A 27,796-nucleotide genomic window follows, 5' to 3' on the forward strand; every position below is an offset into this window, starting at 1 on the left:
GTCGTCCCCCACGCCGCTTCGCACGTGCGCTGACGGGCAGCAGGGAAGGGCAAGACGAACAAAACAACTACCACGGGCGAAAAAAACACCAGGACAAAAAAATACAAAATCATGACATCGGCAACGGTAATCGCGAAATTCCTCAGACGGAATTATCGTCGAGTCCCCACATCGCCGCACGATACTAAACAAATATCTCGCAGCATCGAAGCGGCGTGCATCGTGGGAGAGCCCTGGGCGAGTTTGGTGGCTTTAAAAGCGACAGAAGCAGACCGCGTGCGAATCGGAGATCGTGCGGAGATGTTAGCCAATCAACAACAAGAAGGGGGCCGTGTGGTGTGGGGTGTGTGTGGTGTGGTGTGTGGTGGGTGTGTGTGGTGTGTGTAGTGTGTGTGTGGTGTGTGTGTGGTGGTGTGGGGTGTGTGTGTGGTGTGTGTGTATGGTGTGTACGTGTGTGTGTGTGTGTTTGTGTGTGGGGCGTGTGTGTGGTGTGTGTGTGTGGGGTGTATGTGATGTGTATGGTGTGTGTGGGGGGTGTGTTGCGTGTGGTGCGCGTGGGGCGTGTGTTTGGGGTGTGTGGCGTGTGTGGTGTGTGGAGTGTGGTGTGTGTGATGTGTGTGGGGTGTGTGGCATGTGTGTGTGTGGAGTGTGTGTGGAGTGTGTGTGTGTGGCGTGTGGTGTCTGTGGGGTGTGTGTGGCGTGTGGTGTGTGGGATGCGTGTGGTGTGTGTGTGTGGTGTGTGTGTGTGTGTGGTGTGTGTGTGTGTGGTGTGTGTGTGTGGTCCGTGTGTGGTGTGTGAGGAGCGGTAGTGTAGCGGTTAGCACGCTGTGCTATGAACCCGGCGACCCGAGTTCGATTCCCGCTCACGGCCAACACCGGTGACTATTATCTGTACCGGTTCTGGACCTCCCCTAGGTCGACTCAGCCTCAAATGACTACCTGGTGCGGTGTGTAAACATCGCCACTGGGGAAACAAAGGCGGTCGGGCGTGGTGCTGGCCACCCACCCCCTCGTGTTGCCGTTCCGGCCTTCATAGGTGCTCGCTAACAGCACTTGCCCCAACATTCCGTTAAGGCTACACGGGGGATCTTTATTTCACACGACGCTATACTAACCAATGGGATTACTCGATCCATATGGATCGCTTGCCCACGGAATCGACGCGGCGATTAAAACCCTCGACGGATCGACACTCGAACGTGGCCTTCGTATCGAGCCGTGAGCAGAGTCGATTGGGCCAGACGCCAAATCCACCAGGGTATGGGGCAGAGGTCGCAAACGCGTTTGATTCCTTACCCGTACCCGTACCCGGCCGCACCAGGGTCGCAAACGGGTACCCGTACCCGTACTTGGCCGGGTAGCCGGGTATCGGGTACCTGATTGCGACCTCTGGGATGAAGCCATGTTGCAGGCGCGGGTGGGTTGATTCTAGGAACTTGAATTGTGAGAAGAGACAAGACGTTGGGAAATGAGTGACAAACGGTTACTCACCGGTGACTCACGGCCTACCCGTACCCGTACCCGGCCGCACCAGGGTCGCAAACGGGTACCCGTACCCGGCCGGGTACGGGTAGCCGGGTATCGGGTAGGGTACGGGTATCGGGTACCCGGTTGCGACCTCTGGTATGGGGGCCACAGACACGCCAATTCCCTACGGGGTGCGTGGGCTGATGGCACACTTGCCCCCCCCCCTCCCTACCTTATTACAGACCAACTCAGAGCTTACTGGTCACTCCGTGCGCCTTATACATCTCAACGTTCATCCCGCAAAGTCCCATCACGAGGGAGAGAAACACAAACGATTAAGACAAATTGCGCCCGTATTGAAACGGCTGTACGCCCGTATGGACCCGAAACGCTCAATTTCCCTGTGCAAGAATACGGGGTGTGGGGTGTGGGGTGGGGCGGGGTCAACCGCATGGGCTGACAGCTGTGCCATCGGCGATCACGTGATTTCGTCGGATGACCCCCGATTGTGTCGTATCACAGCGCGTCACAGCGCGACCCACGTGACCCACGCGTCGTCACACGTGACGGCCGCGCCGCGACTCTGGCGATCGTCGACCGACAAAATACTAAATCTTGCGCTCGTGTCAACATTTTTCTCTATGAGTTACCCTCTACGCAAATGTAATTATCGTACCCTAATCACAATCATCATCGTCATCATTATTACATCAACTTGAAACGCTGCTCCGCCTTCGCTCTCGGGAGGAGGAGGAACCACAGACGAGCCGGGGAGGCAGCCAGGCAGGGAACCGACGCTGACGATAATTGCCCAAGCTCTGAGGTCCTCGACATATTGAGGTGTTACCGGCCAATGAATGGGTGCTGACATTACACACGGGAGGGAATCGGAGCGCCCGGACAAAACCTGCGCGGAACACGTGGGGGTCCCACGCTCTCGCTGCGACGCCTTCCCCTGACACAGTCAGGGCACGGGCTCACCCCCCCTTGACGCCAAACGGACAGGTAGATGGAACAGATGGAGATTAGTCCACACTTTGCTGCACCACCTTATCCTGCCCAGCCGATGTGTAGCTCCTCCTTGACGCATCACGGGAGGGAGATGGAACGGATGGAGATTATCTTCTTGGTTCTTTCGGTAAAGTCACGTAGAAGGGAAATAATAAAATAATAAAAATAAAACATAAAATAATTATCAGACTCTGCCTTCTCGACAGACCTGTTCTGCACCTGAGGACGGCTGCTTGCGTTGTGGCCGAAACGTCGTGAGAATAATTTTATTATGTTTTATTGTTATATGGTATTTTTTCCATTCTACGTGACTTTACCGAAAGAACCAAGAAGATGAATCCCTGCAGTCAGGGATGGAGATTAGTCCACACTTTGCTGTACCGCCTTATCCTGCCCAGCCGATGTGTAGCTCCTCCTTGACGCATCACGTGAGGGAGATGGAACGGATGGAGATTAGTCCACACTTTGCTGCACCGCCGTCTCCTGGCAGAGTCGGGCTACAGCTCCTCGTCACCCACCCACGGCTACCATCCCAGTGTGATTCACCAACCCCTCGCTCCTGCTGCCCACAATGCAGTGCCGGATTTACAGGCTGCTGCTGCCACGTGCAGCAGCGTAGCCGTAGCCGGGGGGGGGGGGGGTGCGCCCTCTTAATCCGGGTGGCGCAGTGTCTGAAGGAAGTCCTGTGGGGGCCGTCCATAAATGACGTCACGCGATTTTGGACGATTTTTGACCCCCCCCCCTCGTCACAAAAATTCAGACCCCCCCTCAAATGAGGTCACAAAGCTCTGCCCCCCCCCCCCCCCCCAAATAAAACATGCTTCAAATCGCTTTAAACTATTGTCATTGTAGTGCGTATTTAATGTGGCGCTGCACTCTGATATTGTAGGAGAAAACATTTATTAAAAAGTATATTTAATTAAGGAGAACGTGTTGTCTATTTTTATTCAAAGTTGCGCATTTTGATGTGACGTCACATTTCTCAACCCCCCTCCCCCCCTCGTCACACATCGTCACAAATGTCTGACCCCCCCCCCTCAGGTGCGTGACGTCATTTATGAACGGCCCCCTGTCGCGGTGTTCGTCATTCGCAGCGTCTCGTCCGCAGAGTCGGTGACGTTCGCCTCCTCGACACGTGGCAGGTCACCGGCGTTCCTTCAAGCGAGCCCGACTCTGTTGATGAGAGACTGAACGTCGAAACCGAGCCGGACGTTTCCTTGTGCTCGGCCAGTGTTCTTCGCTCGTTTTCAGAGGGGCAGCCACCTTCGCCGATAAGACATCGTCGGTGCGAGGGCTGCCACTACACCATTTGAAACCATTGGGGGGGGGGGGGGGTGGGTTTGACAGCAGCACGATGCTGCTGTGCGGGCCACGGAGAGAGGACTTCATCAGGGAGAGGATTTCATCAGGGAGAGAGGATTTCATCAGGGAGAGGGCTTCATCAGGGAGAGAGTTCGCAGTCGTTGTCGCTATTCTTCCTCCTTTTCCGTTGAAGGGGCGCAGACCACAGTGGGGTCACTGCGCAGTCCAAAGCGTTGGGTTGAAATCGCACCACGTCTGTGGATTATATTTCAGTATCTCTGTGTGTCTCTGTATCTCTATGTATCTCTGTGTGTCTCTGTATCTCTATGTGTGTCTCTATGTATCTCTGTGTGTCTATGTACCTCTATGTATCTCTATGTGTCTCTATGTATCTCTATCTGTCTCTATTTCTATGTGTCTCTATGTATCTCTATGTATCTATGTGTCTCTATGTGTCTCTCTGAGTCTCTATGTGTCTCTATGTGTCTCTATGTATCTCTATGTGTCTCTATGTGTCTCTATGGGTTTGCTCTATGGGTTTCTGTGTCTCTATGTGTCTCTATGGGTTTGCTCTATGGTTCGTTAGGGTTTCACAGCCGCAGTTGCACCACCGCCGTGTCTTGTGTCATTCATTCTCCGTTTGCGAAGTACACGTGCTCACAATCTCCCCACTCTCGCTCAAACGTCGTCGTCGTCATGAGCCGTGGTCAATCCACTGCTGGATGAAGTCCTCCCCAAGCCGCCTCCACCCTCACAGTTCCGCGATGAAACAAACCGCCCAGCAGCTGCACGCGAGCTGATTCCATTGCTCCATCTCCGTGGAGGACGATTTTCCTCCCTCCATCTCCCCCATCTTGTCGCCCATCACATCTGCAACCCGCTCTCCGCAATCTCCCATCACAATTCTAACCCCATTTCCACACTCAACCTCTCATTACATCTCCCACCACATCACCAACTCGCTCTCCGCTCAATCTCTCATTACATCTCCCACCACATCGCCAACTCACTCTCCGCTCTCAACCCCCATCACATCTCTCGTCGCATGCCCGTTCACATCTCCAACGCCCTCTCCACTCAATCTCTAATCACATCTCTCATCGCGTCTGCAACTCCCCACTCTACTATCAATATCCCATGCCCCACATCTCCCATTAAACCTCCAACTCCCTCTCGACTCTCAAAGCCCCCCACAACATCTCTCATCGCATGCCCCGTCACATCTCCCATCGCGTCTGCGACCGCCTTTCCACTCTCAACCTCCCAATCACACCTCCCTACTCCGCCTCCCAAACCACATCTTCAACCCCCCCACCCCACAGCCCCCCCCCACGCCCCCCACCACCCCAATCCCCTCCGCGTCAGTTGAGCAGCAGCTGCTGGATGTTGTTCTGGATGATGGTGTCCCGCACGGCGTTGAACACCACCTTGATGTTCTCCGTGTCGATGGCCGTGGTGAAGTGGTGGAACAGGGGCTTCGTCGAATCCCTCCTCTTCGCGCGGAAGCTGCGCACGAGGAACTCCTGGACGTCGCCAGGGCAGCGCGGGTCCCCGCGGAACTCAGGGAACGATTCTGCGATGCTCACGGTGGCGATCTTCTCGAGCAGGAGGTCCGTCTTGTTGAGGAAGAGCACCACGGACACGCCGGCGAAGAAGCGGTTGTTGACGATCGTGTCGAAGACGGCCATGGACTCGCGCAGACGGTTCGTGACGCCGTCCTCGGCCAGCGCCTGGTCGAACTCGCTGCACGAGGCGAGGAAGAGGATCGAGGTGACGCCCTCGAAGCACTGGAACCACTTGTGGCGCTCGGAGCGCTGGCCTCCCACGTCCACCATGCGGAAGGGCACGCCGCGGATCACGAACTCGTGCTCGACGATGCCCTTGGTGGCGCGTCGCGCAAGCAGGATGTCCTGGCGTGACGGCGTGTACAGCTGGGGGGGTGGGGGGGCGGGGTGGGGGGGATTAGAGAATGTGGGTGGGAGACGTAACGATGATGTGGAACGTAATATCTGACTTGGCTCGGGCGTCTTGTAGAACAATCACGCGCCCCTACAACCACACACCCCTACAACCACACGCCCCGACAACCACACGCCCCTACAACCACACGCCCCTACAACCACACACTCCTACAACCACACACCCCTACAACCACGCGCCCCTACAACCACACGCCCCTACAACCACACGCCCCTACAACCACACACCCCTACAACCACACACCCCTACAACCACACACCCCTACAACCACGCGCCCCTACAACCACACGCCCCTACAACCACACGCCCCTACAACCACACGCCCCTACAACCACACACCCCTACAACCACACGCCCCTACAACCACACACCCCTACAACCACACACCCCTACAACCACACACCCCTACAACCACACGCCCCTACAACCACACGCCCCTACAACCACACACCCCCACAACCACACGCCCCTACAACCACACGCCCCTACAACCACACGCCCCTACAACCACACACTCCTACAACCACACACCCCTACAACTACGCGCCCCTACAACCACACGCCCCTACAACCACACACCCCTACAACCACACACCCCTACAACCACACACCCCTACAACCACACACCCCTACAACTACGCGCCCCTACAACCACACTCCCCTACAACCACGCGCCCCTACAACCACACACCCCTACAACCACACACCCCTACAACCACACACCCCTACAACCACACACCCCTACAACCACACGCCCCTACAACCACACACTCCTACAACCACACACCCCTACAACCACGCGCCCCTACAACCACACGCCCCTACAACCACGCGCCCCTACAACCACGCGCCCCTACAACCACACACCCCTACAACCACACGCCCCTACAACCACACGCCCCTACAACCACACACCCCTACAACCACACACCCCTACAACCACGCGCCCCTACAACCACGCGCCCCTACAACCACACGCCCCTACAACCACACGCCCCTACAACCACGCGCCCCTACAACCACACACCCCTACAACCACACGCCCCTACAACCACACGCCCCTACAACCACGCGCCCCTACAACCACGCGCCCCTACAACCACACACCCCTACAACCACACACCCGTACAACCACACACCCCTACAACCACACACCCCTACAACCACACACCCCTACAACCACACACTCCTACAACCACACGCCCCTACAACCACACACTCCTACAACCACACACCCCTACAACCACACGCCCCTACAACCACACACCCCTACAACCACACGCCCCTACAACCACACACCCCTACAACCACACGCCCCTACAACCACGCGCCCCTACAACCACACACCCCTACAACCACACGCCCCTACAACCACGCGCCCCTACAACCACGCGCCCCTACAACCACACACACTCCTACAACCACACACCCGTACAACCACACACCCCTACAACCACACACCCCTACAACCACACGCCCCTACAACCACACACCCCTACAACCACACACCCCTACAACCACACACCCCTACAACCACACGCCCCTACAACCACACACCCCTACAACCACACGCCCCTACAACCACACACCCCTACAACCACACACCCCTACAACCACACACCCCTACAACCACACGCCCCTACAACCACACGCCCCTACAACCACACACCCCCACAACCACACGCCCCTACAACCACACGCCCCTACAACCACACGCCCCTACAACCACACACTCCTACAACCACACACCCCTACAACTACGCGCCCCTACAACCACACGCCCCTACAACCACACACCCCTACAACCACACACCCCTACAACCACACACCCCTACAACCACACACCCCTACAACTACGCGCCCCTACAACCACACTCCCCTACAACCACGCGCCCCTACAACCACACACCCCTACAACCACACACCCCTACAACCACACACCCCTACAACCACACACCCCTACAACCACACGCCCCTACAACCACACACTCCTACAACCACACACCCCTACAACCACGCGCCCCTACAACCACACGCCCCTACAACCACGCGCCCCTACAACCACGCGCCCCTACAACCACACACCCCTACAACCACACGCCCCTACAACCACACGCCCCTACAACCACACACCCCTACAACCACACACCCCTACAACCACGCGCCCCTACAACCACGCGCCCCTACAACCACACGCCCCTACAACCACACGCCCCTACAACCACGCGCCCCTACAACCACACACCCCTACAACCACACGCCCCTACAACCACACGCCCCTACAACCACGCGCCCCTACAACCACGCGCCCCTACAACCACACACCCCTACAACCACACACCCGTACAACCACACACCCCTACAACCACACACCCCTACAACCACACACCCCTACAACCACACACTCCTACAACCACACGCCCCTACAACCACACACTCCTACAACCACACACCCCTACAACCACACGCCCCTACAACCACACACCCCTACAACCACACGCCCCTACAACCACACACCCCTACAACCACACGCCCCTACAACCACGCGCCCCTACAACCACACACCCCTACAACCACACGCCCCTACAACCACGCGCCCCTACAACCACGCGCCCCTACAACCACACACACTCCTACAACCACACACCCGTACAACCACACACCCCTACAACCACACACCCCTACAACCACACGCCCCTACAACCACACACCCCTACAACCACACACCCCTACAACCACACACCCCTACAACCACACACTCCTACAACCACACGCCCCTACAACCACACACCCCTACAACCACACGCCCCTACAACCACACACCCCTACAACCACACACCCCTACAACCACACGCCCCTACAACCACACACCCCTACAACCACACGCCCCTACAACCACACACCCCTACAACCACACGCCCCTACAACCACATGCCCCTACAACCACACACCCCTACAACCACACCCCCCTACAACCACGCACCCCTACAACCACGCGCCCCTACAACCACACACCCCTACAACCACACACCCCTACAACCACACACCCCTACAACCACACACCCCTACAACCACACACCCCTACAACCACACACCCCTACAACCACACACCCCTACAACCACGCGCCCCTACAACCACACACCCCTACAACCACACACCCCTACAACCACACACTCCTACAACCACGCACCCCTACAACCACGCGCCCCTACAACCACACACCCCTACAACCACGCACCCCTACAACCACGCGCCCCTACAACCACACACCCCTACAACCACACGCCCCTACAACCACACGCCCCTACAACCACGCGCCCCTACAACCACGCACCCCTACAACCACGCGCCCCTACAACCACACACCCCTACAACCACACGCCCCTACAACCACACGCCCCTACAACCACACACCCCTACAACCACGCGCCCCTACAAACACGCGCCCCTACAACCACGCGCCCCTACAACCACGCGCCCCTACAACCACACACCCCTACAACCACACGCCCCTACAACCACACACCCCTACAACCACACACCCCTACAACCACACACCCCTACAACCACACACCCCTACAACCACACACCCCTACAACCACACGCCCCTACAACCACGCGCCCCTACAACCACGCGCCCCTACAACCACGCGCCCCTACAACCACGCGCCCCTACAACCACACACCCCTACAACCACACACCCCTACAACCACACGCCCCTACAACCACACACCCCTACAACCACACACCCCTACAACCACACACCCATACAACTAGACAACAACCAGACTACGACCACCCTCTGAATCCCTCCCCCGCCCTCCCTCCCTCTGCCCGCTGCAGCTGCCGCCGCCCACTATGAAAACAGACGCCGTGGCGAGGTCCCCCTGGTGCTGCAGACTCCTCCACCTCTCTGTCCTCATCTCTCCAAACGCAGAAGATCGTCTGGGGTCTGATGCTCCCCGACGAAGCTACTCATGGTCCACCCCTAAAGCGCATCCACTGCACAGACCATGGCAGCAGATGCGGGATAACCCCCGCTGGACGATGCACAAATGGAACATTGCAAAACAAGTATAACCCGTAAAAACTAAGTTTTTCACTCTAAATCCTTTATATGCGTGGCGGCTAGAGTCCTCTCGTCCTCTGGCTTGAGATGGCTGCCACCTATGGGTCAGATGATTGCATTGCACCATTAAGCAATTGGTAATTAAATACAATATTTTTGTCCTAAAAAGTGTAACATTTTCAGGAACATTAATTGTCACGCACAACGAGTCTGTGTGGAAAATGTCAGCTCGATTGGATCACGGGAAGTGGGTTAAAAAACGACCGAAAGATTTGCACGGTCGTAAGCAAGCAAGCAAGCGCGCAAGTGAACTTAATATAAAGGATTTAAAAAATACCTCTCGAGCAGCGGTGCGACCGTGGTCATCCAGAACAGAACGTGCGACGGATAACGACGCAATGCCCGATCCGCGAATGCGACGGAGACATCACAGCGGCGATACAACCCCGCCGCTTGCTCCCGACGCGGTTATCTGCTGGTTTGACCACCTGGATGTGACATCGTAGTCATTTCGATGTAAAGTTTTCGTGACTGCAGGGATTCATCTTCTTGGTTCTTTCGGTAAAGTCACGTAGAATGGAAATAATAAAATAATAAAAATAAAACATAATAAAATACATTTCGATTTAAAGCTTTCGTGACTGCAGGGATTCATCTTCTTGGTTCTTTCGGTAAAGTCACGTAAATAATAAAATAATAAAAATAGAACATAACAAAATACAATTCTCACGACGTTTCGGCCACAACGCAAGCAGCCGTCCTCAGGTGAAGACCAGGCCTGTCGGGGAGACACCTGATGACGGCTGCTTGCGTTGTGGCCGAAAGGTCGTGAGAATTATTTTATTATGTTTTATTTTTATTATTTTATTATTTCCCTCCTACGTGACTTTACCGAAAGAACCAAGAAGATCGTAGTCTTTGCTCTGCGTCTACATCAGCCGCACAGAAGAAGACGCTCACTCTCAATCCCTTGCTGCCGCTTCTCCGTTCCCTTTTGCATCTTTGTCCTCCCATTCCCTCCGCTCTCTCTCTCTCCTCTTCTCTCTCTATTCCCCTTTCAGCGGGACATCGACTCCGCGACTCTGCTCACCCTCCCTCTCCGTGTGTTGAACTTCTGTCGCGCCGTAACGTAGCCAACCGCGCTCATCGGAGCTGCGGTGAGCACGGTTTGGCTACGTGCGGCGGCAATCTGCGCCCGTGGCCAGCGTCGACCTCCTTGAACCCAGAGATTTGCCGTAGAATTTAAAAAGCGACGTCGTTATCATCATCACATCCGGGCCCGCGGGCTGTACAGCCTTGAACCCAGAGATTTGCCGTCGAATTAAAAAAGCGACGTCGTTATTATCATCACATCCGGCACGCGGTAGTGGTGGACGTCTGAAGCGAAAAACAATTTCCCCGTCAATAATGTGATGATCAAAGTTTGGCGAGATACGACGCACCACTGCCACCACTACCACCACTGCCGCCACTGCCACCACTACCACCACTACCACCACTACCACGACTACCACAACTACCACCACTGCCACCACTATTACCACTACCACCACTGCCGCCACTGCCACCACTACCACCACTACCACGACTACCACAACTACCACCACTGCCACCACTACCACCACTACCACCACTACCACCACTACCACAACTACCACCACTGCCACCACTACCACCACTACCACCACTACCACCACTACCACGACTACCACCACTGCCACCACTACCACCACTACCACAACTGCCACCACTACCACCACTACCACGACTACCACCACTACCACCACTACCACAACTACCACCACTACCACGACAACCACCACTACCACCACTACCACCACTACCACAACTGCCACCACTGCCACCACTACCACCACTACCACGACTACCACCACTACCACCACTACCACCACTGCCACCACTACCACCACTACCACAACTGCCACCACTGCTACCACTGCCACCACTACCACCACTACCACCACTGCCACCACTACCACCACTACCACAACTACCACCACTGCCACCACTACCACCACTACCACCACTGCCACCACTGCCACCACTACCACCACTACCACGACTACCACCACTACCACAACTACCACCACTGCCACCACTACCACGACTACCACCACTACCACCACTGCCACCACTACCACCACTACCACCACTACCACAACTACCACTGCCACCACTACCACGACTACCACCACTACCACCACTACCACCACTACCACCACTGCCAGCACTACCACCACTACCACCACTACCACCACTACCACCACTACCACCACTACCACCACTACCACGACTACCACCACTACCACGACTACCACCACTACCACCACTACCACCACTACCACGACTACCACCACCACTACCACCACTGCCACGACTACCACCACTGCCACCACTACCACCACTACCACGACTACCACCACTACCACCACTGCCACCACTACCACCACTACCACGACTACCACCACTGCCACCACTACCACCACTACCACGACTACCACCACTACCACAACTACCACCACTACCCCCACTACCACAACTACCATCACTGCCACCACTACCACCACTACCACCACTACCACCACTACCACCACCACTACCACCACTGCCACGACTACCACCACTACCACCACTACCACGACTACCACCACTACCACCACTACCACGACTACCACCACTACCACCACTACCACCACCACTACCACCACTGCCACGACTACCACCACTACCACCACTACCACCACTACCACGACTACCACCACTGCCACGACTACCACCACTACCACCACTACCACAACTACCACGACTACCACCACTGCCACGACTACCACCACTACCACCACTACCACCACTACCACGACTACCACCACTACCACCACTACCACGACTACCACCACTACCACAACTGCCACCACTGCCACCACTACCACGACTACCACCACTACCACCACTACCACCACTACCACGACTACCACCACTACCACCACTACCACCACTGCCACCACTGCCACCACTGCCACCACTACCACCACCACTACCACCACTACCACGACTACCACCACTACCACGACTACCACCACTACCACAACTGCCACCACTGCTACCACTGCCACCACTACCACGACTACCACCACTACCACCACTACCACCACTGCCACCACTACCACCACTACCACCACTGCCACCACTACCACCACTACCACCACAACTACCACGACTACCACCACTACCACCACTACCACCACTGCCACCACTACCACCAGTACCACGACTACCACCACTACCACCAGTACCACGACTACCACGACTATCACCACTACCACGACTACCACCACTACCACCACTACCACAACTACCACCACTGCCACCACTACCAAGACTACCACCACTACCACCACTACCACGACTACCACCACTACCACCACTGCCACCACTACCACCACTACCACAACTACCACCACTGCCACCACTACCACCACTACCACGACTACCACCACTGCCACCACTACCACCACTACCACGACTACCACCACTGCCACCACTACCACCACTACCACCACTACCACAACTGCCACCAATGCCACCACTACCACCACTACCACCACTACCACGACTACCACCACTACCACCACTACCACGACTACCACCACTGCCACCACTACCACCACTACCACCACTACCACAACTGCCACCACTACCACCACTACCACGACTACCACGACTACCACCACTACCACCACTACCACGACTACCACCACTGCCACCACTACCACCACTACCACAACTACCACCACTGCCACCACTACCACCACTACCACCACTGCCACCACTACCACCACTACCACGACTACCACCACTGCCACCACTACCACCACTACCACCACTACCACAACTGCCACCACTGCCACAACTACCACCACTACCACCACTGCCACCACTACCACCACTACCACGACTACCACCACTGCCACCACTACCACCACTACCACAACTGCCACCACTGCTACCACTGCCACCACTACCACGACTACCACCACTACCACAACTGCCACCACTACCACCACTACCACGACTACCACCACTACCACCACTACCACCACTGCCACCACTACCACCACTACCACCACTGCCACGACTACCACCACTACCACCACTACCACCACTACCACGACTACCACCACTGCCACAACTACCACCACTGCCACCACTGCCACCACTACCACCACAACCACCACTACCACGACTGCCACCACTGCCACCACTGCCACCACTACCACCACTACCACGACTACCACGACTACCACCACTAACACGACTACCACCACTGCCACCACTACCACCACTGCCACCACTGCTACCACTACCACCACTACCACGACTACCACCACTACCACCACTGCCACCACTACCACCACTACCACCACTGCCACCACTACCACCACTGCCACCACTACCACCACTACCACCACTACCACGACTACCACCACTACCACCACTGCCACCACTGCCACCACTACCACGACTACCACCACTGCCACCACTGCCACCCCTACCACGACTACCACGACTACCACCACTACCACCACTACCACGACTACCACCACTACCACCACTACCACCACTGCCACGACTACCACGACTACCACCACTACCACCACCACTACCACCACTGCCACGACTACCACCACTGCCACCACTACCACGACTACCACCACTACCACCACTACCACCACCACTACCACCACTGCCACGACTACCACCACTACCACCACTACCACCACCACTACCACCACTACCACCACTACCACGACTACCACCACCACTACCACCACTACCACCACCACTACCACCACTACCACCACCACTACCACCACTGCCACGACTACCACCACTACCACCACTGCCACGACTACCACCACTACCACCACTACCACCACTACCACGACTACCACCACTGCCACAACTACCACCACTACCACCACTGCCACCACTACCACCACTGCCACCACTACCACCACAACCACCACTACCACGACTACCACCACTGCCACCACTGCCACCACTGCCACCACTACCACGACTACCACCACTACCACCACTACCACGACTACCACCACTGCCACCACTACCACCACTACCACCACTGCCACCACTATCACCACTACCACGACTACCACCACTACCACCACTGCCACCACTACCACCACTACCACAACTACCACCACTACCCCCACTACCACAACTACCATCACTGCCACCACTACCACCACTACCACCACTGCCACCACTACCACCACTACCACGACTACCACCACTACCACCACTGCCACCACTGCCACCACTACCACGACTACCACGACTACCACCACTGCCACCACTGCCACCACTACCACGACTACCACCACTACCACCACTACCACGACTACCACCACTACCACCACTGCCACCACTACCACCACTACCACCACTGCCACCACTACCACCACTACCACGACTACCACCACTACCACCACTACCACCACTGCCACGACTACCACCACTACCACGACTACCACCACTACCACCACCACTACCACCACCACTACCACCACTACCACGACTACCACCACTACCACCACTACCACCACCACTACCACCACTGCCACGACTACCACCACTACCACGACTACCACCACTACCACAACTACCACCACCACTACCACCACTACCACCACTACCACGACTACCACCACTACCACCACTACCACCACCACTACCACCACTACCACCACTACCACGACTACCCCCACTACCACCACTACCACCACTACCACGACTATCACGACTACCACCACTACCACCACTACCACCACCACTACCACCACTACCACCACTACCACGACTACCCCCACTACCACCACTACCACCACTACCACGACTACCACGACTACGCACAGCGACGCGGCGGGACAAATAACGGAGGGTCAAGCCGCCGCGTCACCGCCTCACTCCGCGTGCTGCGTCCATACCTGTCAAGCCCTCATCAGTGCCCGCTACCTTATTGCACACAAACTCAGACCGTAGTGGTCACCCCGTGCCCCTTGTGAACCGCTACGTTCATCCTACAGAGTCCCATCACAAGGGAGAAACACAAAAACACAATTTTTGTTGCCCGCATTGAAACGTCTGTACGCCCGTATGGACCTGAAAACTCAATTTCCGTGCACAAGAGAATACGGGGAGGTAAACCGTCTGGGTTTGACAGCGATGCGTATCACTACACCAGCCTCAGCCCAAGAAAGTAGTTCGTCGTCGACCGCTCAGAAACGGCGTTATAACGAGGCGCACGTCATAACGGGACGCGCGTTCCACGTTGCGTGCAGTGTTCTCGAATGAAAGGAGCGCGTTCTAGCGAAAAACGCGCTGCAAGTGTGAACACCACGCGTTAAGCGAGGAACCCCCACCGTCTTGCCGTAGAATTCAAGAGACTCATCATCATCATCACATCTGAGCTCGCCCAAGAAAGTAGTTCGTCGTCGACCGCTCAGAAACGGCGTTATGCTGCATGCTGTATGCTGCATGCTGTATGATGCATGCTGTATGATGCATGCTGCATGCTGTATGCTGCATGCTGCATACAGCATGCTGTATGATGCATGCTGCATACTGCATGCTGTATGCTGCATGCTGTATGCTGCATGCTGCATACAGCATGCTGCATGCTGCATGCTGCATGCTGCATGCTGTATGATGCATGCTGCATGCTGTATGCTGCATGCTGTATGCTGCATGCTGCATACTGCATGCTGTATGATGCATGCTGCATGCTGCATACTGCATGCTGTATGATGCATGCTGCATACTGCATGCTGTATGCTGCATGCTGTATGCTGCATGCTGCATACAGCATGCTGCATGCTGCATGCTGTATGATGCATGCTGCATGCTGTATGCTGCATACAGCATGCTGCATACAGCATGCAGTATGCTGCATGCTGTATACTGCATGCTGCATACAGCATGCAGTATGCTGCATGCTGTATACTGCATGCTGCATACAGCATGCAGTATGCTGCATGCTGTATACTGCATACTGCATACAGCATGCATCATACAGCATGCTGCATGCTGTATGCTGCATGCTGCACACCGCTGCTTGCGGTGGAGGGGGTGGTGAGGTTTGGCCCCCCCCCCACCTCACCCCAACCTCATCTCCCCCCCACCTCACCCCAAACTCATCCACCACCACCACCACCTCACCCAAACCCACGCACGGCCCCGTCCGGTGCCTCTATCACAGGAAGCCCCCACCGGTTGTGCTGGAGCGCGATAACAAAAACCAGCGGCCACGTGGGGCGAATTACCACCCCCCCCCACCCTCTCTCTCTCTCTCAACGACTCACCCACAGCTTCTTGGTTCTTTCGGTAAAGTCACGTAGAATGGAAATAATACAATAATAATAAAAAAATAATAAAATAATTCTCACGACGTTTCGGCCACAACGCAAGTAGCCGTCCTCAGGTGGAGAACAGATCTGTCGAGGAGACAGCGTCATTCAGGTCTGTCGAGGAGACAGACCTGTTCTCCACCTGAGGACGGCTGCTTGCGTTGTGGCCGAAACGTCGTGAGAATTATCTTATTATGTTTTATTTTTATTATTTTATTATTTCCATTCTACGTGACTTTACCGAAAGAACCAAGAAGATGAATCCCTGCAGTCACGAAAGCTTTAAATGGACTCACCCACACTCACCACTCTCACGCGCCAATGCTGTCCGCTGCTAATTGGTGAGCAGCGATTTGATTAGCTCACCGGTGACGTCTGAACAACTCACCACCATCCCCCCCCCACACACCAACTACCGTCCCCCCGAACCGACTCACAAAGACAAAGATCCCCCGTATAGGCTGCCTTCTGGAACAGGGCTGTTGGGGGCAAAGTGCTGCTTTAGTGGAGCAGTAGCAGCAGCAGCTACGGAAGGCCGGCACGCCACGCCCGGCCGCCTTTGTCTCCCTCGTGACGATGCTTACTACACACCGCACCAGGTACTCATTTGAGGCCGAGTCGATCTAGGGGAGGCCCAGAACGGGTTCAAATAATCGTCAGCGGTGTTGGCCGTGAGCGGGAATCGAACTCGGGTTGCCGGGTTCATAGCGCAGCGCAGCTAACCGCTACACCACCACTCCCCACTCACACAACCACACACCCCTACAACCACACACCCCTACAACCACACACCCTACAACCACACGCCCCTACCAACCACACACCCCTACAACTACACCTGGGACGTGCGGTAAGGGGAGGCAGGGGAGGCAGAGCCTTACCTGTCATACTCCAATGCAAACAGCTGTTACGAAAAGTAAAAAAAAAGAATTATCAAATGAAATAAATATTAAGATTTTCCACTGATCTGTGTTATAAATGTCATTTCTGTACGATTCCAATAATTTTTATGGTAAAAATCGCCAAATTTGCGGAGCTCCGCTGCAAACACAGGGAGAGACGAGAGGTGAGGCAGCGACGAGCTCAGCCTCCCCTCTGATTGCGCAACCCCTCAGTAACTGGATGGAGCGTGGGCAATAAGCGCATGCCTGTTACTATCTCAGTGTGTCACCAATGTAATGTTTGTCGACCCCTTCATTTCATGTCCTCGCCTTCCATACTCCAGGTAACTTATTTCACACATGTGTATAAAGATATTTAGGCTCGCTGGTCTCGTCATAAAACTGCAATGAAAAAGCACCAGGGGAGGCAGCGATCACATCTGCCTCACTGAGGGGGATGTGTCTAACACGCCCCCCTCAGTGAGGACACGCCCCCTCAGTGAGGACACGCCCCTCAGCGGACACGCCCCCCTCAGTGAAACACGCCCCCTCAGTGAAGACACACCCCCCTCAGTGAAGACACACCCCCCTCAGTGAAGACACACCCCCCTCAGTGAAGACACACCCCCCTCAGTGAAGACACACCCCCCTCAGTGAAGACACACCCCCCTCAGTGAAGACACCCCCCTCAGTGAAGACACACCCCCCTCAGTGAGGACACGCCCCCTCAGTGAAGACACACCCCCCTCAGTGAAGACACCCCCCTCAGTGAAGACACACCCTCCTCAGTGAGGACACGCCCCCTCAGTGAAGACACCCCCCCCTCAGTGAAGACACATCCCCTCAGTGAAGACACGCCCCGTCAGTGAGACCACGCCCCCTAAGTGAGGACACGCCCCCTCAACGAGGACACGCCCCCTCAGTGAAGACACGCCCCCTCAGTGAAGACACCCCCCTCAGCGAAGACACACCCCCCTCAGTGAGGACACGCCCCCTCAGTGAAGACACACCCCCCTCAGTGAAGACACACCCCCTCAGTGAAGACACACCCCCCTCAGTGAAGACACCCCCCCCTCAGTGAAGACACGCCCCCTCAGTGAGGACACGCCCCCTCAGCGAGGACACGCCCCCTCAGTGAGGACACGCCCCCTCAGTGAGGACACGCCCCCCATCAGTGTGTGAATCTGGCTCCGACACTAGCCAATGCCTCCCTAGCCATTGACCTCACCGCACGTCACTGAACCACACCCCCCCTAACAACCACACCCCCCTAACAACCACACCCCCCTAACAACCACACACCCCGACAATTCTAGCCTGCCCCACCCCTGTGCCACCCTCCGGCACGTGACCCCTGCGGGGTGACACCGCCAGCGGAGTGGCACCGCCTGCGCACTCCGCTAGAGGTCTTCCGCGCGGAGCACCGCCGACTCCCAAACTCACCGGCTCAGAGATGCGCTCCAGGTTGTCGAGGAAGAATTTCAGGGACTCTGCCTGCAACGTAAACAAGACCACCACCACCACCATCATTGCCGTTGTAGCCATCACAATTCCTCAATCGTCATCATTAGTATCATCATCATCATCGCCGCATGTTGAGCAGGGTGACTATAGCTAGCATCAAATGAACATGAACTTGAATCATCCATTATCATCATCATCATCACCAGCAGCATTGTTCAGGTTCTCAACGAGCGAGACGATACATACGAGACAATACAAACGAGACAGACAATACAAACGAGTGAGACAATACAAACGAGACAACACAAATGAGACACTGCATACGAGACAATACAAACCAGACAGACAATAGTAAAGATACACACAGAAATTGGACAGACAATAGATATGAGACAGACAATACAAACGACAGAGACAATAGTAATGAGATAGACTATGTATGTTTGTATGTAAGTTGAACTTCTTTCGCACCGTACGTAGCCAACCGTGCTAATCGGAGATGCAGGGGAAGGACAACAAACTAAACACGAAAAGCAGTTCTAAAGAAATACATTTTCCCTCTAGATGATTTAAAAGTGCAAAGCTCCAGTGGCTTCCGAACATCGGAAGGAAGAGCGTTCCAGACAGCCACAGAACCGCATCTGAAAGTGCCGCGCGGTGACGCGGTGAGCTCCGTCGTTGTGCGATGGCCGAGCCAAAATCCGCCCAGAGCCAGATTATCCTCGTAGCACAAGTAGCTACACGTGTAGTAGCTTGTGCAGCTACTACATGTAGTAGCAGCTACTACATGTAGTAGTAGCTGCTACTACATGTAGTAGTAGCTGCTATTAGCTGCTACTACTACATGTAGTAGCTGCTACTACCACCCAGCCCCACCCCTCCCACCCCCCACCCAGCCCCACCCTCCCCACCCAGCCCCACCCCACCCTCCCCACCCAGCCCCTCCCCACCCTCCCCTCTCCACCCAGCCCCACCCCGCCAATTTTTTTGATGCACGACGGACGGACACAATAATCCCCTGTGGACTGGTGGAACCAGGTGGTTCCTACCAGTATAAAAGGTTTGTCCCTTTCTGGCAATGACACAGGAGGTGTTAAGATGTTAAAACACCAAAACCGAAACCCTTTGCAAGGAATCATGTCACTGCGTCAACAACACACGGTGCTTGTGATGAACACGCAGCGTCTCGTCCGCAGAGTCGGTGGCGTTCGCCTCCTCGACACGTGGCAGGTCACCGGCGTTGTTTCAAGCGAGCCCGACTCTGCTGATGAGAGACTGAATGTCGAAACCGAGCCGGAAGTTTCCTTGTGCTCGGCCAGTGTTCTTCGCTCATTTTCAGAGTGGCAGCCACTTTCGCCGCACCTTTTGAAACCACTGTGGGGTTTGACAGCAGCACGATCATGATGGGGTGGGGTGGAGGGGGAGGGGTGTTTTCACTCTGTGTAATGTCGAGGGCCGCACTCAAGACCACCCAGGGGCCCGGCAATGGGCCACGCAGCCTCGCAACGAAGAACACCGCATTAAGCCAACGTTGCCGGCCGATAGGATGCGTACAGAAATAATCATTAATTCATTCTCTTAGGTTTTTTCGGTAAAGTCACTTAGGTAAAAAATGTAAAATTAATAAAAGTGAAGTAAAATAAAAATCACGACGTTTCGGAGGCAACACAAGCCTCCGTCTTCAGGTGGAACCGTCACAGCACGATTGCTGTATCAAGTAACCTACGTGACTTTACCGAAAAAACCTAAGAACATGAATCCTTGCAGTCACGAAAGCTTCAAATCTAGAATTAATTCATTCGTTTTATGTTGGGGGACAAATAGGAGGTGTATTATCCACTTGATAATGTCGGCTCTGTGAAGCCAATAGGGCCGATGTCGAGGCAGGACAGGGCGGTGGTCCTGCCCGCATTTGTTTTCATCTCAAAATGCGGACGATTGTTGTGGGGTGGGGAGGGTGGTGGGGAGGGTGGCGGGGGGGTGGTGGGGAGGGTGGGTCATGTCATGTTGCAGAGGGGGGCACGTGGTGGTGGTGGCGGGGTGGTGGTGGAGGGGGGGGTAGCATTATTAATGCATAGCGCCGAGGAGCAAGCAATGCGGCGAGAGAGGAGATGGAGTGGAGATTGCGAGGAGCACAGCGGATGAACCCAAGGTTGTTATTGAGAGGGCGCGGCACCACCACTGTATATGTCCGCCTTAAATATGCATGAGCTGCGCCTCCGAATCATCACCTCGCAGGCTAAGCCGGCGCATGCCCTGGTAAGCCAAGCCAGGGTGGGACGGTTCACTAACCCTCTCCCCAGAGGTCGCACACGGGTTTTGATTCCTTACCCGTACCCGTACCCGGCCGGTTACGGGTAGCCGGGTATCGGGTAGGGTACGGGTATCGGGTACCCGGTTGCGACCTCTGCCTCTCCCCGTAACATCACCTTACCCTTCTCACGCCGACCACTCTCCGATGGGTCACTGCGCGATTCGAAAATGTATTTTGTCCCAAAATTTCAGGAATCGATTCGCTCTTGAAGTGACCAGCAGATGCCTCGGAGGTCACGGCGCCGTCGACGCGAACCTCCCACGGGGTTCGAATCCGGATTCCAGCCGCTGCCTGCGGTTACACCGGGTTTCTCAAGAGCACAGCGAGTTGAGGGACTCTGCCTGGACACCAGTAGCTCGCGTCGAGACCTACAGACTTACGTAGAGGTACATAGATCGACCGAGCGACCCAGGCCATTAACAGACTCTCACAGACCGAGCTGCGTTTGAAGCGGCTTCTTAAGAGTCGAGCGAGTTCGATGGTCCAAGCCTGGTCGCCGATAAAGGCACAGATGATAGAAACACCATCCCGTTAAATTTCGATTTAAAGCTTCTTTCGTGACTGCAGGGATTAATCTTCTTGGTTCTTTCGGTAAAGTCACGTAGAAGGGAAATAATAAAATAAGAATAATACATTTTTTTCTTTTCTTTTTATTATTTTCCTTCTACGTGACTTTACCGAAAGAACCAAGAAGACCATCCCGTTACATCTTATTGGTTCTTTCGGTAAAGTCACGTAGAAGGGAAATAATAAAATAATTAAAATGTTTTATTTTATTATTTCCCTTCTACATAAAGCCACGTAGAAGGGAAATAATAAAAAAAGTTTTATTTTTATTATTTTCTTATTTCCCTTCTACGTTACTTTACCGAAAGAACCAAAAAGACCATCCCGTTACATTCGGCGACGAGGTTCACGTACGCCCCATTACAAAAGGCTGACTGACAGTCAGCGCCAGGGAGTGTGTGGGGGGTGAAAATTGCTGCCCCCCCCCCCCTTAATTGATTTTTAATGGATCTCAGAAGCGACATTCTCTCGTCTGCGAGCCGGTCCTAAAGGATCGCGTCGCTGCTGCGGATGCTCAACAAATAAGTCGCCGTCACCGCCTCGACATTTTCTTGGTTCTTTCGGTAAAGTCACGTAGAAGGAAAATAATAAAATAATAAAAATAAAACATAATAAAATCATTCTCACGACGTTTCGGCCACAACGCAAGCAGCCGTCTTCAGGTGGAGAACAGGTCTGTCAAGTAGACAGAGTCTGAATTCAGACTCTGTCTACTTGACAGACTCTGTCTACTTGACAGACCTGTTCTCCACCTGAAGACGGCTGCTTGCGTGGTGGCCGAAACGTCGTGAGAATGATTTAATGTTTTATTTTTATTATTTTATTATTTTCCATCTACGTGACTTTACCGAAAGAACCAAGAAGATGAATCCCTGCAGTCACGAAAGCTTTACATCGAAATTCGCCTCGACATTGTTTGGGGAAATGTCCTCCTCTTTTAGTCGGCATTCAAGTCTGCAGCCATGAAGTTACTGGCCCCCCTCTCCCAGTGCTGGATTATCCTCGTAGCAAAAGCAGCTACATATGTAGACGCTACATGTGTAGTAGCTACGGGCCCCGCACTTTCAAGGGCCCCGCGCTAAATGCTTTCAAGCTATCAATTCCGGTTCAGTGATTCTGCACTTGCTCTATTACTATAGTACTATACCGCCTTCAACTTTTATGAACAACTGGGTGTTTAAGGCTAGCGATTTGTCGTATTGTCTGGCTGTATAGTAAATTTAAAAAATACAATTACTTTACTATGCAAGTAAAACATGTATGTTTTAATATTTACGTGTTTTTTTTTATTTAGGGCCCCTTTATAACAACATATACTAGAGGCTCCACACTAGCTTCGTCTGGCACCCCCCACCCCTCCCCCGGGCCGCTACCCCGCCACCCCCACCCCGGCCCATAGGACTGAGGAATTTCTCCCACTGCCTGGCTGGAGCGTGGAGATGATGGAGTTGACCCGCGTTACGTTGTCCGTGGTGGACCTTGCCAACGTCTCATCTTCGCAGGGAGACAAAGTGCTAATAGAGAAAACGGTGATGAATATGAAACAACAACAACAACACCACGCTGAACCGAACCTCGGAGGTCAATGCGATGTAAATGTAAACTTGCGCGTTGCGGCGAGAGGTGCACAGGGCAAAGGCGCAGCTCTGCAACTGCGCGCTCACGCTACCGCTAGCAGAAGAGTTCCCACTCTGACGGAGCATCACTGAGCCTTCTCCCCTGGCCTCCAGGGGGTATTTGGCCTCCTCTTCCATCCACCACGCCGGGCAGGAGAGCATCCCCATCCTAGATTTGAAGCTTTCGTGACTGCAAGGATTCATACTCTTAGTTCTTTCGGTAAAGTCACGTAGGTAGAAAATGAAATGAAAATTTATAAAAATAAAACAATAAAAATCACGACGTTTCGGAGGCAACACAAGCTTCCGTCGTGATTTTTATTGTTTTTTTTATTAATTTCATTTTTTTACCTACGTGACTTTACCGAAAGAACTAAGAGTATATATAAGCATGCCCGTCGTTTTCGGCAAACCGCGACGGGAGATCGACTCGGATCCAGGTCCACACCACCGAGAACCCATTCCTGTTGTGCTCCCCCCCCCTCCACCCCCCACACCTTCCGATGAGGACGGTCGACTACGTATGGTGCGCAAGAAGTTCGACCTACATACATATGTACGAAGTGTGCAGTGTGTGTGTGTTCTGATGGGGAGGGGGGGAGAGCGGTTGTCGGTGATGTGATTCGAATGCAAATTCGCAAGGAGCACACCGCGCGTGCAGTCGAGCAGTGGAGAAGATGCGCGCCTGCCATAGCTCAGGAGGGAGGGAGGGGGGGGTTGATGGACCACGCCGAGACCGGGAGCGAACCGCCGACGCAACAGCGATGTGCGCGTCGATTGCGCTCGTTCAGACGGCACGGAGGCCGATTCATTTCCCAGTCCACTGCTGGTCGTTGCTATTTCACCAAACTTTCACCACGCCGCTCGGTGCGGGTGTGGTGAAGGGCCCGGGGGAGTACAGACGCGGACGCATAGAAGTATGGTACAACACTGGATTGTTGCTACACTGCCCGCATGCGATGGGTACCCTGTTTGTGCACAGGTGGTCACCCACCCAAGCACTGAGCAGGCTCAAAGCTGCTTAGCTTGCAAACACTCATCCAGTCGTTGCCTACCTTGTAGGCTGCTCTCGCTGTTAGCGAGCACCTATCACTTGCAAGCAGACACACTCACGGGGGCACACAGGTACACGCCTGTGTACACACTCACGTATGCGATCACACACACATACATGCTACCGGCAAATACACACATTAGACCTTCACGGAGCCTCACAGACCCTCACAGACACCCACAGGACACCACAGACACCCACAGACACCCACAGGACACCCACAGACACCCACAGGACACCCACAGACACCCACAGACACCCACAAGACACCCACAGACACCCACTGGACACCCACAGGACACCCACAGACACCCACAGACACCACCACTGGACACCCACAGGACACCCACAGACACCCACAGGACACCCACAGGACACCCACAGACACCCAGAGGACACCCACAGGACACCCACAGACACCCACAGGACACCACCACCACAGACACCCATAGACACCCACAGACACCCACAGGACACCCACAGGACACCCACAGACACCCACAGACACCCACAGACCACCACAGACACCCACAGACACCCACAGGACACCCACAGGACACCACCAGACACCCACAGACACCACCACAGACCCCCACAGGACACCCACAGGACACCACCACAGACACCCACAGACCCCCTCTCCCCCGGGGACAGACCCCCCCAGGCGACCCCCCCCTCCACCCCCGCACGCACCACCTGGAACTCCCTGCGCCTGTCCCACGTGTCCTGTATGCCTCGATCTCTCCACAGCTGCTGCATGGCCGGCACCAGTCGCGAGAAGGCGTCTTGGGTGGTGGCCAGTGCCATCCCCTCGGCGTCGTCTCCATCGGCACTATCGCAGGCAGCGCCGCAAATCTCCCCCGACCCGGGTTCGCGTCCGGACACAGCCGCGTCCCCTTGCCGGCAAATCCGAGGCTCCAGCACAGCGTCGAGCTCGTGCAGGAATCGCGCGGCCACCGCTTGGCTCCGGCTCTCGCTCCACGGCAGACACAGCCGCTCCCTCGCCTCCACGAGGGCTCTGACGCCGCCGAGCGCGTTCGCGCGCACGGCGGAGCGAAACTCGCGCAGCGCGGGCGCTTGGAAGTCGCCGCCGTGGATGATCCTCATCTGCTTGAGGAATGTGCTCTTGCCGCTCTCGCCGGCTCCCAGCAGGAGGACCTTGACGAGGCGTCTCGTCGCGCGCCGCTCGTGGGCTATGGACGCGTCGATTTGCCTGCTGCGCCGCGCCTGCTCCATCTCGCCGCGGGACAGGCAGCAGCAGGAGCAGCAGCAGCGGGAGCGACGCGGCAGGCAGCAGCAGCAGTGGCGGCAGAGGAAGAGGAACAGCGACGCGGCGGCGGTGGACGCGCGCTGCCCCGACATCGCCTTTGCGATGATGATGATGGTGGTGGTGTTGTTGTTGATGGTGGTGGTGGTGGTGATGATGGTGGTGGTGGAGTTCCCACTTCCCCCCCCCACCCGCCTACTGGGGACGGGCGCGTGGTTTGGAGATAGTGCGGTGTGTGTGTATTGTGTGTGTGTTGGGGTAGTCTCTTAAGGCTATACGGGGGATCTTTGTCTTGTGTGTGTGTGAGAGAGAGTGTGAGATTGCGCGCGTGCGCGCGTGCGCACGGTTAATGGATGTTGTTGTGGGTGAGTGAGCAGGTGTGTAGGTGTGTGTGTGTGTAGGTGTGTGCGCGTGTGTAGGTGTGTGTGCGTGTAGGTGTTTGCGTGTTGGGTGCGTGTGTGTAGGTATGTGTGCGTGTGTGTGCGTGTGTAGGTGTGTAGATGTGTGTGCGTGTGTAGGTGTGTAGATGTGTGTGCGTGTGTAGGTGTGTGTGCGTGTGTAGGTGTCTGTGCGTGTGTAGGTGTGCGTGTGTAGGTGTGTGTGCGTGTAGGTGTGTGTGTAGGTGTGTGTGTAGGTGTGTAGGTGCGCGTGTGTAGGCGCGTGTGTAGGCGCGTGTGTAGGTGCGTGTGTAGGGGCGTGTGTAGGTGCGTGTGTAGGGGCGTGTGTAGGTGCGTGTGTGTGTGTGTGAGATGGTGTGTGTGAGATGGTGTGTGTCTGTGTATGAGATGGTGTGTGTGAGATGGTGTGTGTGAGTATGAGATGGTGTGTGTGTGGATGAGATGGTGTGTGTGTGAGATGGTGTGTGTGGATGAGATGGTGTGTGCGTGGGGATGAGATGATGTTTATGGATGAAATGGTGTGTGTGTGTGAGATGGTGTGTGTGTGGATGAGATGGTGTGTGTGTGTGGATGAGATGGTGTGTGCGTGTGTGAACGAGCGTGCCACAGGGGGAGTGAGTGTGTGTGCGCGTGCGAGGGAGTGTGATTACGTGAGCGAGAGACTGATGGGATGTGTGCGTGTGTGGTGTGTGAGAGAGAGAGAGCGAACAATCTGCGGCTGACGCTTCAACTGATGCTGCGGTACGTGTGTAAATGAGTGTGGACGTGTGTAAATGTGAGTGTGTAAATGTGAGTGTGTAAATGTATGCTTTCGCCTGCGGAAATGCGTAATTTTTCCTCCACGAGTTTGCGGTGAGAACCTGTGTGTGTGTGTGCGTGTGTGTGCGTGTGTGTGCGTAGCGGGTAGCGCGCTGCGCTACGAATCCGGCCACCCGAGTTCAATTCCCGCTCACGAC

At 55.2% G+C, this 27,796-nt stretch overlaps 1 protein-coding gene across 1 annotated transcript; it reads right to left on the minus strand.

Moving 5' to 3' along the window:
• Positions 1 to 5,141: 5,141 nt before the first annotated feature.
• Positions 5,142 to 26,649, minus strand: LOC144944654 (guanine nucleotide-binding protein subunit alpha-12-like). Its single transcript, XM_078873011.1, has 3 exons — positions 25,869 to 26,649; positions 19,604 to 19,654; positions 5,142 to 5,711 (listed from the first exon to the last, which is right to left on the minus strand). Exons 1-3 carry the CDS (start codon positions 26,535 to 26,537, stop codon positions 5,142 to 5,144), a joined length of 1,290 nt encoding a protein of 429 aa, XP_078729137.1. The 5' UTR covers positions 26,538 to 26,649.
• Between the last annotated feature and the right edge of the window lie 1,147 nt (positions 26,650 to 27,796).

This window comes from Lampetra fluviatilis, chromosome 35, assembly GCF_964198595.1.
Source record: "Lampetra fluviatilis chromosome 35, kcLamFluv1.1, whole genome shotgun sequence".
Taxonomy (NCBI): domain Eukaryota; kingdom Metazoa; phylum Chordata; class Hyperoartia; order Petromyzontiformes; family Petromyzontidae; genus Lampetra; species Lampetra fluviatilis.